General features: G+C 39.7%; 1 protein-coding gene across 1 annotated transcript in view; it reads left to right on the top strand.

The window, feature by feature from the left end:
* LOC139543860 (reticulon-4 receptor-like) overlaps positions 1-13,329 on the top strand; it is a 38,274-nt gene extending 24,945 nt beyond the window's left edge. Inside the window, exon 2 of the mRNA XM_071350352.1 lies at positions 11,128-13,329. Coding sequence (XP_071206453.1) covers positions 11,128-12,518 — 1,391 coding nt within the window. The 3' untranslated portion in view covers positions 12,519-13,329. The remainder of the gene's footprint in view (positions 1-11,127) is intronic.
* The last annotated feature ends 1,623 nt before the right edge of the window (positions 13,330-14,952 follow it).

The following is a 14,952-nucleotide window of genomic DNA, read 5'->3' as shown; positions in this document are numbered from 1 at the left end:
GCAAATGTATAAAAAATGAAATCACACTTGCTGGCCAACAGATTTGTTTGTGGAGTTTTCATTCATAAGGGTTTTCAGTACACTTATCCTAAGCCATCCCTTTAAATACGGTACACCTTTAAGTTAGAATGTTGTATATCGATGTTGTATAAATGTTGTGTAAATATATGCATATTCGTCTCCATTTCAGCACCAATTGGTAGATTGAAAAATACTCTGATCTTGTCAATTATTTAGGTTTAGGAAAGTATTTATGAATCATAAAAGAACAGGTTTGGCGAGCCTTTATGAACAAATGGAAGAAAACGGTGGTTTGATTAATTCTGAAAATTGCCACATTTAGTTCTTCTACCCATGGTAATGTTGGAAGATTAGTGTCCATACTATACAGTGCTTTCAGGAAGTATTCATACCCTTTAACTTATTCCACATTTTGTTGTGTTACAGCCTGAATACAATTTTTATTAAATGCATGTTTTTCTCTTATCCATCTACACATAATACCCCATAATGACAAAGTGAAAACATGTTTTTAGAAATGTTTGCAAATGTATTGAAAATGAAATAAAGATATATATATATATAATTTACATAAGTATTCACACACCTGAGTCAATACATATTAGAATCCTGGATTGTACAATATTTGCACAAATTCTTTAAGTCCGTCAAGTTGGTTGTTGATCATTATTAGACAGACATTTTAAAGTCTTGCCATACATTTTCAAGACGATTTAAGTCAGACTTGCAATCAGGCCACTCAGGGACATTCAATGTTGTCTTGGTAAGTAACTCCAGTGTAGATTTTACCTTGTGTTTTAGGTTGTCCTGCTGAAAGGTGAATTTGTCTCCCAGTGTCTGTTGGAAAGCACACTGAAGCACGTTTTCCTCTAGGATTTTGCCTGTGCTTCAAATCCATTTCTTTCAATCCTAAAAAAAACACTGTAGTCCTTGCCGATGACAAGTATACCCATAACTTCATGCAGCCACCACCATGCTTGAAAATATGAAGAGTGGTACTCAGTGATGTGTTGTGTTGGATTTACCCCAAACATAACGCTTTGTACTCAGGACATAAACATAATATCTTAGCCAAATTGTTTACAGTTTTACTCTAGTGTCTTATTGCAAACAGGATGCATGTTTGCAATATTTTTATTCTGTACAGGCTTCCTTCTTTTCATTCTGTAATTTAGGTTAGTATTGTGGAGTATTGTTGATCCATCCTCAGTTTTCACAAATCACAGCCATTAAACTGTAACTGTTTTAATGTCACCGTTGGCCTCATGGGGAAATCCCTGAACGGTAATCCCTGAGCGTAAATCCCTGAACGGGAATCCCTGAACGGTATTATGTGTGAGGTACAGAGACGAGGTACAGTAGTCATTCAAAAATCATGTTAAACACTATTATTGCACATAGAGTGAGTCTATTCAATGTATTATGTGACTTGATAAGCACATTTTTACTTATTTAGGAACTTATTTAGGCTTGCCATAACAAAGTGGTTGAAATCTTATTAACTCAATATATTTCAGCTTTTCATTCGTAATTAATTTATAAAAATTTCTCTAAATATAATTACACTTTGACATTATGGGGTGTTGTGTGTAGGCCAGTGACACAAAATCTCAATTTAACAAAATGTGGAAAAAGTCAAGGGGTATGAATACTTTCTGAAGGCACCGTATGTATGTGTGTGTTGTGTCGGTATGCGTGTGTGTCACGTTCTGACCATAGTTCTTGTGTGTTTTGCTTGTTTTAGTGTTGGTCAGGACGTGAGCTGGGTGGGCATTCTATGTTGTGTGTCTAGTTTGTCTGTTTCTATGTTTGGCCTAATATGGTTCCCAATCAGAGGCAGGTGTTTTGTGTTGTCTCTGATTGGGAATCATATTTAGGTGGCTTGTTGTGTGTTGGGATTTTGTGGGTGGTTGTTTCCTGTCTTTGTGTTTTCTCTGCACCAGATAGGGCTGTATCGGTTTGCCACATTTTGTTATTTTGTATCGTTGTAAGTGTTCACAGTTTCGTTTTATTAAACATGTTGAGCACTGGCTACGCTGCATGTTGGTCCGATCCCTGTTACACCCTCTCTTCTCGTGAAGAGGAGGAAGGCTGCCGTTACAGTGTGTGTGTTATGTGTGTAGTGTTCGTATGTAGTGTACTGTATGTGAATTTGTGTGGGTTTTGTGTGAGAGTGTCAGTGAAGTGTGTGAGTGAGTGTATATATAGTCTTGTGAGTCAGTGCAAGATAGGGTCAATGCAGATAATTAAATGGTTACATGGACTATTTAGCAGTCTTATGGCTATTTAGCGGTCTTACACTGTAAAAAAAAAAAACACCCATAAATGTAGTTAATAACTAACTGTTATTAATAACTGGTTCCGCAGCCCTTTTTTTTGTTTGCTAAACTTTTCATTCCAGGTGTTACCTTTACTACTATAGCCCATATAAATGCACTGACTAACACATTCATAAATGGCAAAAAAGACAGTAAAAAAATTAACCATAAAGAATAAGGTTTTTAAGTGTCTGTCCTATATCTAAGAGACATAAGAAAGTTCAGGAAATATTTTCTTTTTTTTTGGACACATATTTAACCACTTATTTTTGTTGGCACAAAACTACCTTGATACTTCCATTCGTTTATATGGTTTACCTTCAGATAAGTCCCGTCACATTCGTTTATATGGTTTACCTTCAGATAAGTCCCGTCACATTCGTTTATATGGTTTACCTTCAGATAAGTCCCGTCACATTCGTTTATATGGTTTACCTTCAGATAAGTCCCGTCACATTCGTTTATATGGTTTACCTTCAGATAAGTCCCGTCACATTCGTTTATATGGTTTACCTTCAGATAAGTCCCGTCACATTCGTTTATATGGTTTACCTTCAGATAAGTCCCGTCACATTCGTTTATATGGTTTACCTTCAGATAAGTCCCGTCACATTCGTTTATATGGTTTACCTTCAGATAAGTCCCGTCACATTCGTTTATATGGTTTACCTTCAGATAAGTCCCGTCACATTCGTTTATACGGTTTACCTTCAGATAAGTCCCGTCACATTCGTTTATACGGTTTACCTTCAGATAAGTCCCGTCACATTCGTTTATATGGTTTACCTTCAGATAAGTCCCGTCACATTCGTGAGGGTCGTAGAGCAAAACGGAGAACACACTCATGTTCGTTAGTCTCCCCTTTACACAGAGTGACAATGCTCTCATCAAGTCAATGCTCTCATCAAGTTTGTTTGTTTATTTGTCATATGCACATGAAAGATATGGAGTCACTACATGACCGTTAATGTACAGTATCATGTTCTTTTAACAAAAGATATTGTAGCGGCGGCAGCCTTTTAGAAGACTTGGAGGCGAGGTGAAATCTTAGTGATTCTTTGGCCACTCCTGTGATGGATTGTCATACCAGTCAATGTGTTCTGTTTTGTTCTGTAGTTTAAGGTTAAGCTTGTACACTGCCAGTTCTGTGGTCCTAATGGTACCAAATAACCTACTAAAGGTTAATTGTTAAGACAATATGATTTGGCAAATGTATTATATTTGCTATACATTTTTATAAAAAATAACAGTTATGGCCTCCCGAGTCGCTCAGCGGTCTCAGGCACTGCATCACAGTGCTTGAGGTGCCACTACAGACCCGGGTTCAATCCTGGACTGTATCACAACTGGCCATGACTGGGAGTCCCATAGGGCGGTGCACAATTGGCCCAGCGTTGTCGGGTTTAGGGGAGGTTTGGCCGGGGGGCTTTACTTGGCTCATTGCGCTCTAGCAACTCCTTGTGGCGGGCCGGGTGCAGTTGACCATAAAATATTAAGATGGGCAAAAGAACACAGACACTGGACAGAGATATGGCTTTTCCTTTGCAACTCTGCCTAGAAGGCCAGCAGTCGCCTCTTCACTGTTGACGTTGAGACCGGGGTTTTGCGGGTACTATTTAATAAAGCTGATAGTTGAGGACTTGTGAGGCGTCTGTTTCTCAAACTAGACACTCTAATGTACTTGTCCTCTTGCTCAGTTGTGCACCGGGGCCTCCCACTACTCTTTCTATTCTGGTTAGAACCAGTTTGCTCTGTTCTGTGTAGGGAGTAGTACACAGCGTTGTACAAGATCTTCAGTTTCTTGGCAATTTTTCGCATGGAATAGCCTTCATTTCTCAGAACAAGAATAAACTGACAAGTTTCAGAAGAAAGTTATTTGTTTCTGGCCATTTTGAGCCTGTAATTGAACCCACAAATGCTGATGCTCCAGATACTCAACTAGTCAAAAGAAGTCCAGTTTTATAGCTTCTTTAATCCTTAACAACAGTTTTCAGCTGTGCTAACATAATTTCTAAATGGTTTTCTAATGATCAATTAGCCTTTAAAATGATAAACTTGGATTAGCTAACACAAGGTGCCATTGGAACACAGGAGTGATGGTTGCTGATAATGGGCCTCTGTACGCCTATGTAGATATTCCATTAAAAATCTGCCGTTTTCAGCTACGATAGTCATTTACAATATTAACAATGTCTACACTATATTTCTGATCAATTTGATGTTATTTTAATGGACAAAAAAGTAGATTTTCTTTCAAAAACAAGAACATTTCTAAGTGACCCCAAACTTTTGAACAGTAGTGCATATTTATAATTATTACAAATACATTTAAATGGGTGTTGTATTTGGGAATATTTTACAAAACATTTCCAAATACATAAAAAAAGAAATATTTACCAAATATTGATAAATATGTCAAACCATATTCTAAAATACATTGTTTAATGTTTTTCAGAATATATTTTGAAATAGGTTTAATTCATTTTCCAATCCATTTCACAAATACTGTGATATACATTTTAGATACATGTGTGTATATATACAGTACATTTGAAATACATTTCGTAATATATGTTGGAATGTATTTAAAATGTATTAAATATTTTTCATATACAGTATATACTATTATTATTAGTATATAGTATTATTTGGCCAATTGTAAATATTTCACATGTATCCAAAAAGTTTTATTAAAAAAATATATTTTATATGTTTTCTTTTCCGTGTGAGTACAGCAGTACCAAGGCAGCTCAGACTCTGTCAGTGACCGGCAAGAGGACAGTGGGCTCAGTCTATCCTTCTCTTCTACTCTGTGACAGCATTAACAGTGGAGGCAGCAGATAGGGGCCCTTACAGCTGTGCGATCCTCCACCATCACAGTTGCCCCCTGTCAAACACAGCCTCTTATCAGAACGCTCTCTTCCGCTTGCTCAACACCTCCTACCCCTATATGCAGGGCCAAGTCGAGTGAGGTACACAAACTAATTTCTCGTCAGCTTACATTTTGGTTGTTGTTCAGCAGAAGCGAGATAAGAGGATGAGAAAATAAAGGGAACAAGACCAACAGGGATGCCTGGCTAGGCTGGCCAGCAGGGGCGCTGTGCTGTGGAGGGTAGGGAACGGCAGGGCTTAGACTGGACAGCTCACTAAATGAAAAGGTGATGGATCAATAAAGGGCTGTGGCTGTGAATCTCTTATCAGCTGTGCAATGAGAAACTCCAGTGCCTGGCCATGCGATGATCTAGAGGCACCGGGGTTCAGTGGCCTCGTGCCTTATCGCTCCTCGTTACTGCAGAATCCATTTTCTACCACGAGGGCTTAGTGTACCCAGGCACCCCCGGACAGGAGCAGCTAGTCAATAATGCAGGACCTTTTCCTCCGCCATAGGATGTTCAGCACAACACATGCCTGGATGAAGAAAACCTTTTAGAACACCGTCAAACTTTAGTTTTTTTGTGATGGGTTGAAGCACCCTATCTCTCTTGCCTCTTGGTGCAAAAAGAAAAAAAATATCTTTACTTTTTTCTGATGACGTGCACGTCACAGTCAGAGAAACAATTGTCAAACTGTTTCATGACACATTAAAGAGGTTTTTAAAAAGCACCAGTCTGTCATGAATGTAGATGATGCACAAGGATACACCTATTGCTATGCACCTATGCACACCGGTGCACTTAATACCTTTTCATTCATTGGGAATAATCTTGAGGTATATTTTTTTGCAGAATCTGTGACTGATGTGATGCTCTGTCCGTGCCTGCTAGTTGGTTTAACCAGGGATATATTGATTTTGCAATATGCTGCCAGATCTGCAATTACAGTATTAGTTTATATCTGGAATTCATTCATACTGGAATTCATTCTAACTGATTCATTTGATTGAAAAAATCTGATTCAAATCTGAAACAAAATATTTTGCTCAAATACAGATGTAGGATCGTAATTTTGTTGCTGAGAATTTTCCTGCACAGAACGAAATGCAAACTTATGGTGTATTTTAGATTTAAAATGGTTTCTAAAGTTTTCAGAAAAATATCCATTAATTACATATAATCCACATAAAAATTGCCATTTCCTGTTGCTGGGGGATTATTTTCCTGCTGTAGCAAATTGGCTCAAATTAAGATCCTTCATCTTTACTGATACAGTTTGCAGGGTTGTGTGGTTTTAATCTGTCGAGTTGACTTCATGGATATTTACTGCAAACACTTCTTCCTGAGCTGACCTCAACGCTCTGCAGTTTTAATAGCTTGTTGTGACTGTCTGTACTGTGGCATCCTGTCTAGCAAGCATCAGCTTTTTCTTCTCGCATTGCTTGGTGCTGAAAGCTATGCTTTTTTCTCCCTCTGAAAAGTACCACTGGGATGGCTGCCACATATAATAGCCATAGACTCCCAAGCAGTGCAAAGATTGGTTTTATATGAAAAAGTATGTCATAGTCCGCTGTCTCTTGAGAATTGTGCTGGGAGGAGGCAATATAATAGAGATCTTAATTTGAGCCAGTTTCCTGCTACAGCAGGAAAATAATCTTGCAGCAAAAAGGAAATGTTAATTATTATGTGGATTATAATTAATAGACATGTTTGCACCTGCAACAGGGTGATCAAATTAAGATCGTACATCTTTTGCTGTATTCTTATAGGTCCTTTCTCAATGGTGCAAAGTGATTGCAAGATATCTGTACAATGGCTAAGGTTGGATTCCATTCGCTTTCAAATAATTGGGGTCCTGTAAATCTTTACACCCTGTTAAGACATTTGATGATACGTTGCTGTGAATTTACTGTAAACACATTATGGGTCGTTCCACCTCAAAAAGCACAAGAAAGAGGATTTCAACACCCACCATCTCAGATTGTTCTAAAATTGGTTATGTAGTTAGTAACAGATACAATGAGCATTCCTGCAACTTAATTTTTCTGAAATATAATTTGATATCTGAGAAATTAAGCTAATTGATTGCACCCAAATTGGCCATTTTAATTTATAGGACTCAGATAATATTCAATAAATATAGTACCCAACATTTGATTTGGACCAAACTTCTTCCTACTAATGAGTAAAACATGGAGAATCTCTAAAATCCCAAAAACATCTACGGACCCCCTCACCCCACGCCAATCCCACCCCAACAACCAGTATAAGTTTCAAGTCTCTATGTTTGACAAGTAGTATGAAGCTGTTTGGAGTATTGCTTTTCCATACTATGTAATGTATTCCCTGTGAATCTGGTGATGTTTTTCCCCCCCTGTTCAGAGAAATTAGTCTTGAAGTTGCTTACATCATTTACCATGAAGTAGTGTTTGACCATTAGATGCTCCTGTTCCTGCTATACCGCCTCACTATTTCATCCACTTTGCTGGTCTCCTGTGTTTATTAAACAGATCACAACATTTCCTTTGCAACTTTGGGTAGAAAACCAAACGATTTGGCTCATGAAGAAAATACATTGTGTGGTCAGCCTCACAATTCAAGTCTTCCATGAAAGCAATTCAGGTCTTCTCTTACGCTTAATCTGTGTCCAAGAAACGGCCCCTTTGTGTATGGTATACCCTTCACAAAAGGTCTAGATTAGTTACTGTTAGACCATTCCAGTTGAACAAGCAAACGATTAGGCTAAAGCAGTTCTAATAGATTCAGTCTTCTGGTCTTCAATGGTAAAAGTCCCAAACACACACTGAATAGTGTTTTGTAATGGTATTAGGTTGGTTGGTCAATGCCACTAATCACAATACATATAGAGATGCTTCCTGATATTTTTGTTGTTGTTGACCAACACAAGAGTGCCATGCAATGTATTATTTTGTTAGTGTTGTCACAACATTTTAGTCCCCTAGCCCATTTCTCCATCAAAGTTATGGGCTTGTAGGAAAAGTCTTCATATTATAATTGCACCATAGCGCCCTTTCAGAGAGCTGTCACTTGTGGACTATTTAAGGATTGTTGGGTGGAAGCATTATGTTTCTAAGAGGAGGATAAACAGAGCCATAAACAGAGCCAGTCCTCTGCTTTCACAGAGGACTGGCTTGAACTATGAGGATGACCACACAATTGTATCTTTATTTAACTAGGCAAGTCAGTTAAGAATACATTTTTATTTTCAATGACAGCCTTCAGGGACAGCTCGGGGATGTGATCAAGTCCAACGCTCTAACCACTAGGCTACCTGCCACCCTCATGTTTTCCTCATGAGTAAAATCTATTGGTTTTCTTCCCAAAGTTGCAAAGGAACTGTTGTGATCTATTTAATAAACACAAGAGATGAACAAAATGGAGAAAATAGTGAGGCGGTATAGCAGGAACAGTAGCAACTAGTGCTCCAAATCTGGTACTTCCACACTACTTGATGGTAATCAATGCACATGACTTCAATTACTAATTTCTCTGAACAGTGGTGGACAAAAACATCACCAGATTCACAGTAATACATTACATAGTTTGACGAAGCAATGGTCCAAACTGCTTATACTACATAAACATAAAGAATTTATAGAGTATACTGGTTGTTGGGATGGGATTGTTGTGTGGTGTGGGGGGTCTGTGGGTGGCTTTTGGCCTTTTTTATTCCTAATGTCTTACTCATTGGTAGGAAAATGTTTTGTCCAGATCGAATTTTGGGTACTACAGAATATTTATTGAATATTGTCTAAATCCTATAAATTACATTTAAAATTGTCAATTTGGGTGCAATCAATATCTTCATTTCTCAGAAATCAGGAATGCCAATCTTACCTGTTTCTAACTACAGAAACGATTTCAGAACAATCTGAGATGGTGGTTGTCATGGCTTGCTGAAATGACATGAAATGACTCTTATGTCAATACTTACCTACATCTTTGAGTGCATTGTACAGTTTTAGCTTTCAATTTATGGTCGGAAAATGCACACATTCTGTTTAGTTCTTACAGTGTCCAAATATAGTATTCATTTGGGAACCACCACTCAGTGCCTGAAATTATGATGGCTTAATTTACATAATAATTAGCCGTGGGGACTTTTACGATAGAGAAAATAATGCTGGAGCTGTGAGCATTTCTTCGGAGAGGTCTAATAGTCCCAAAACTAGCATCTGTGCCAGGGGATTATTTAATTTAGGTGACTAAGGCCTGCTTCTGAGTCCAGTGGGCAATGCCCACATCCCAGAACATATCGGGCAATGCTAATAATATGACTGTCTAGTTGGAATTGCTCTGATGAAATGACTAGAATACAAATAGATTATATTTTGTGAATTAGCGTTATCTATTGTTTTGTTCACAAGCATCATTCTCTCACTCTCTCTCTCTATGCGTCTATGTGTCATTCGGTTGTTGGTTCTTTGGCTTTGGAGTCATAATTCCTCTGTTATTTATAAGCCATCTGGTTTGAAGATGCTTTGTCTCTACAAATTATCACTCCTTCTGTTTAAAAAGAAACTGTGCCCTATTAGACTCCAGTCTCACTGTTGCCGGTCTGACAGCCTTCACAAGCCTCACAAATTCGAAATTGCTCATAGCCATTATTACAACCATATTATATTCCTCTTGTTTCCATGAATTAACTGCACATATCAACAGGCAAATACCTGTAGTCCATATAATGTGTTGGTGAAGCACATAGTAATGCAATGTAAAACCTTTGAGCATAATGGCACGTTTTAAAGGCAATGAAAGCAAATATGTTGGTTCTATCAAATTGGGGTATCCTTTTACGATAAGAGAGACTTACAGTGTAGTAACCGTAGGAGGAAAGCACATCCTGCACTGGAGACGAGTTCTGTCTGATCTCATCTGCAGTAGGCACTCCACAAGGTTACATGTGATGTCAGCATTGGCATGAGAGACCTGTGTCAATTGCCCTTTCAAGCATGCAAATCCACTCTGAGATCTATAGAACAGGTGTCCCAGGTGTCCTCATATGTGATTAGTTCCATTTGCTCTGTTAGTGTGGAGGATTTTTTGCTCAACCCACCAATGTTTTATTAATTTGTGAAATAGTCCAACCCCCACCCCCACTCTCTCGTTTCTTCCCTCCCTCCATCCTTTTCCTTTCTCTTCCTCTCTCTGGTCTGTGCTTCCAGGAAAGGATTGAAATTGAACTGGTAAAAAGTTACCCAATTTGAGATAAATCTCCAGATGGTGTGTAATCCAGCTGCTCTCCACTTTTAGATTAGTAAAGTGTGCTTTACTCATAGGGGGAAATGCAGAGTTTTTGATGTAAATTGACTGAGTGTCATAAGTGCATTATATCCATTTCACTTAATAAATATTGGTTTCTGTGGGGCTGTATAATCCCCTTGGCGTTTGCCCTGATGTCTTTGAATTCAGTTTTTCATTAAAATACATGAAGAAAAGAGAATGTCACCGTCCTTATGCAGTTAGATGTCTGAACAGAGATGAAATGTTGTGGCACGGCCAGCGAAAACTAAACCAGGATCTTCTACTCTGTTAAGACTTGCAAAACTGATTGATTTTAACGTTTGCAAATATGGCCAAGGCCATTTTATAGAAGGTAGTGTGTTGCTGCCTCATTCCATAAAATCATAAAATCTAAAGAACACTACATTTGAATATGTAAAATCAAAATATTCTCGCGTAAAATTAATTCCACACTTCTACTTGTATTATTTTTAGGTTCGAGCTTTTATAGCTATATTGCAACTGTGAGTAATTTTAAGGGACTGTTTAAATGTGCTACAGTACGCTAAATGATAGCACCTTATTTATTTTGGATGATTTACAGCAGATAGTTTTTTTCCTGTGAACCCCAACAAACTCTCATTACCCACTTGTGTCTTTCTCATTTGCAGTTGGCGAACTCTACATTCTGATCCTCTGGCTTCAATTAGTGCCTCCGATAGAGGGTCGAGTGGAGGGCTGCCCAGCGCCATGCATATGCCACAGCGAGCCACGGCCCACCCTGGCCTGCCAGCAGCAGGGCCTCTACTCCATCCCCACAGAGATCCCTGTCCACAGCCAGCGAATCTTCCTCCAGAACAACAAGCTAACCGTAGTGCGCTCCACCAGCTTCAGCCCCTGCAGGAACCTCACCGTCCTCTGGCTCTACTCCAACAACATCAGCCACATTGAGGCCGGGGCCTTTTACGGCCTGGAGAGGCTAGAGGAGCTGGACATAGGGGACAATGATCTAAGGATCATCAGCCCCACAGCTTTCAGAGGCCTCTCCAGACTGCACACCCTGCATCTGCACAGGTGTGGCTTGTCTGAGCTGCCTGTGGGTGTGTTTAGGGGACTCTTTTCCCTGCAGCACCTCTATCTCCAGGACAACAGTTTACTGACTCTCCATGACGATACATTTCTGGACCTGGCTAACCTGACCTACCTGTTCCTCCACAACAACAAGATAAAGACTGTGACGGATCACATGCTGCGCGGCTTGGTAAGCCTGGATCGCTTGCTTCTCCATCAGAATCTAGTGACATTTGTCCAGCGCAAGGCATTTCATGACCTGCGCAAGCTGACCACTTTGTTTCTGTTCTTCAACAATTTAACAGTGTTGACAGGGGAGACCATGGACCCATTGGTGTCCCTCCAGTACCTGCGTCTGAATGGGAACCAGTGGATCTGTGACTGCCGGGCCAGGACCCTGTGGGACTGGTTCAAGGGCTTCAAAGGATCTAGCTCAGAGCTTGAGTGCCATGTTCCAGCTAGACTGGCTGGGAAAGACCTGAAACGGCTAAAGAGTCCTGACCTGGAGGGTTGTTATGAGAGCTCTCAACATACTTGGATTAGTGTGTTCAGTTCTAAGACGCGCTCTGGAAAACTCACCACGGAGAGTCCACTTAGGGCTGGTATTCCTAGGTGCTGCCTCTCAGACAACGACAAGTCCTCCATCATCTCCAGTAAGGGTCTTCCAGATCAGTCCTCCTACAACAGCAGACAAATCACCAACAATCCTCTGAAGGAGAAGGAAAACATCTCCAAAACAAAGCTTATGGAAGCTGACCCCAACGAACCCCAGAACAAAGAGAGTCTGAACGATGGGCCAGGAGGAACGTTATCTAACAATCTGGACCATTCATCAGAGGATCTAGATCCCTCCAATGACCCTGAAAAAAAGAAAATGTGTACAAAGGAGAACATGTCAGACTCTCTGTGTCTCAAGTCCCACGGATCTACAATCGGAGCTTGGAGGCTTATCATTCTTCCTGTGTTTTGGCTATCCTTAGACTTCTGTTAGGAATTACAATCACTGAGGGATGATATGGGCCATTGTAAGGCCAGTACAGGAGGCCCTGTTAAGTGCCAGGGGTGGGAAGGGGGAAATCTTTCATAGATCTAAAGATATGAATCTGAAAAGAGAAATGGAAGAGGTAAAAAAACACACATCAACAAATGGATGCCTTTCTACAGTATGTCAATTCCAAATGTATATATTTCATGGATTTGTGCCCAGTTGATACTGTATATTTTTCTCAGCTATGAAAAGTACTTCTTCTGGGAGGTCCTATCGTCTCTAAGCTTACTCTGCCAATGGTGGTGACTGGTTATTACAAAGACAATGAAACAGCACTACTGTTTAAAATCAAGAACCTTTTGAGGTTTCCTTCATAACAACCCCAAAGATGTGACAGATCCTATTACTCCATGTATTTTTGTTAATCTTTTTTTGAGAGTGAAACATTGATTTAAATGCTATTTTTATGTTTATAAGTGTAAACGTACAAATGCTTTGGTCTCGATTCAATCCGTCTCGCCGAAGTTCAGCCTTAGCAAGATTGAGCTGACATATGCAGCGTTTACCGTGAATGCAGTCTCCTCGAACGTAGGAACATTGCCTTTCAGTTTCGAACAGGTTGTTATGCTGATATTCAGCACAACAGATTGAGTCGAGACCTTGATATTTCTACGTTTTGTTTTCTTGTCACACTGTGGTTACAGTTAGCATTCTCAAAAGAATGCTGTCTATTCATTCACTCTTCATTCATATGCATTTTATTTTACTTGTGTAAAAGTATAAATATATTACAAATAAAGTATTCTCTTTCTTACATTTGTTATGTTATCTATTCAAGCAAATGAATAATGTATAGTTAATCACCAGCTTGCTTTGCATGAGTAGGAAAAATAGCCTCTGTTCCTGGTTATCATGTCCACAGAGGGGAAAGCATTGTCAATAGTGATTGTCTTGTCTCTAGTAACGTAATAACATTTTCTATTTGGATAAATACCATGTTTAACCTCTTGAGAAACCACAATTTTTTCTTGATTACGCTGGAATGTATCATAAAGATGTAATTATTGCGAAACCCAAGAGTGGAGACCTGCTGAAAACAACATTGAAACAGACATAAATCAATGTGGGGTTGCCGATGCACCGCCACCCTGTGAATTCAAGGCCAATCGGAGGGTTATTGGCAATTTATTAAGTGTAAAAATGCTTTCCTGCCACTGAATATCTAATAGGTCATAGAAGGGTGTGACTGACTCCTTTCGTTTAAATGAAAAGACTTTCAAATTCATATTGTTCGTCCAATTCTTGCGGGATTTCAAACTAATTTAATTGAATCCCACCACTCCCAGTAGTACTAGCCAATATACAGTGCATTCGGAAAGTATTCAGACCCTTTTTACGTTACAGCCTTATTCTAAAATTGATTTTAAATGATCATCAATCTACACACAATACACCATAACGACATACCGAAAACAGGTTTTTCAACATTTTTGCTAATTTATAAAAAAACAAAAACAGAAATACCTTATTTACATAAGTATGACACTCAAAATTGAGCTCAGGTAAATCCTGTCACCAATTCAATTAATTGGACATGATTTGGAAAGGCACACACCTGTCTATATAAGGTCCCACAGTTGACAACGCATGTCAGAGCAAAAACCAAGCCATGAAGTAGAAGGAATTGTCTGTAGAGCTCCGAGACAGGATTGTGTCAAGGCATAGATCTGGGGAAGGGTACCAAAACATTTCTGCAGCATTGAAGGTCCCCAAGTACACAGTGGCCTCCATCATTCTTAAATGGAAGAAGTTTGGAACCACCAAGACTCTTCCTAGAGCTGGCAGCCAGGCAAAACTGAGCAATCGGAGGGAGAAGGGCCTTGGTCAGGGAGGTAACTAAGAACCCAGATTGTCACTCTGACAGAGCCCCAGAGTTCCTCTGTGGAGATGGGAGAACCTTCCAGAAGGACAACCATCACTGCAGTACTCCACCAATCAGACCTTTATGGTAGAGTGGCCAGACAGAAGCCACACCTCAGAAAAAGGCACATGAAAGCCAGCTTGGAGTTTTCCAAAAGGCATCTGAAGACTCTCAGACCATGAGAAACAAGATTCTCTGGTCTGATGAAACCATGATTGAACTCTCTCGCCTGAATGCCAAGCATCACATCTGGAGGGAACCTGACACCATATCTAAGGTTAAGCATGGTGGTGGAAGCATCATGCTGTGGGGAAGGTTTTCAGCTGCAGTGACTGGGAGAGGATCGAGAGAACGATGAACGGAGCAAAGTTCATCGTTCTCAAAGGTAAAAGTACAGAGAGATCCTTGATGAAACCTGCTCCAGAGTGCTCAGGACTTCAGAATGGCGCGAAGGTTCATCTTCTAACAGGACAATGCAGGAGGGGCTTCAAGACAAGTCTCTGAATGTCCTTGAGT

This window comes from Salvelinus alpinus, chromosome 18, assembly GCF_045679555.1.
Source record: "Salvelinus alpinus chromosome 18, SLU_Salpinus.1, whole genome shotgun sequence".
Lineage (NCBI taxonomy): Eukaryota > Metazoa > Chordata > Actinopteri > Salmoniformes > Salmonidae > Salvelinus > Salvelinus alpinus.
The sequence above is the reverse complement of the archived record's forward strand: the minus strand, read 5'-3'. Positions and strand labels throughout refer to the sequence as shown.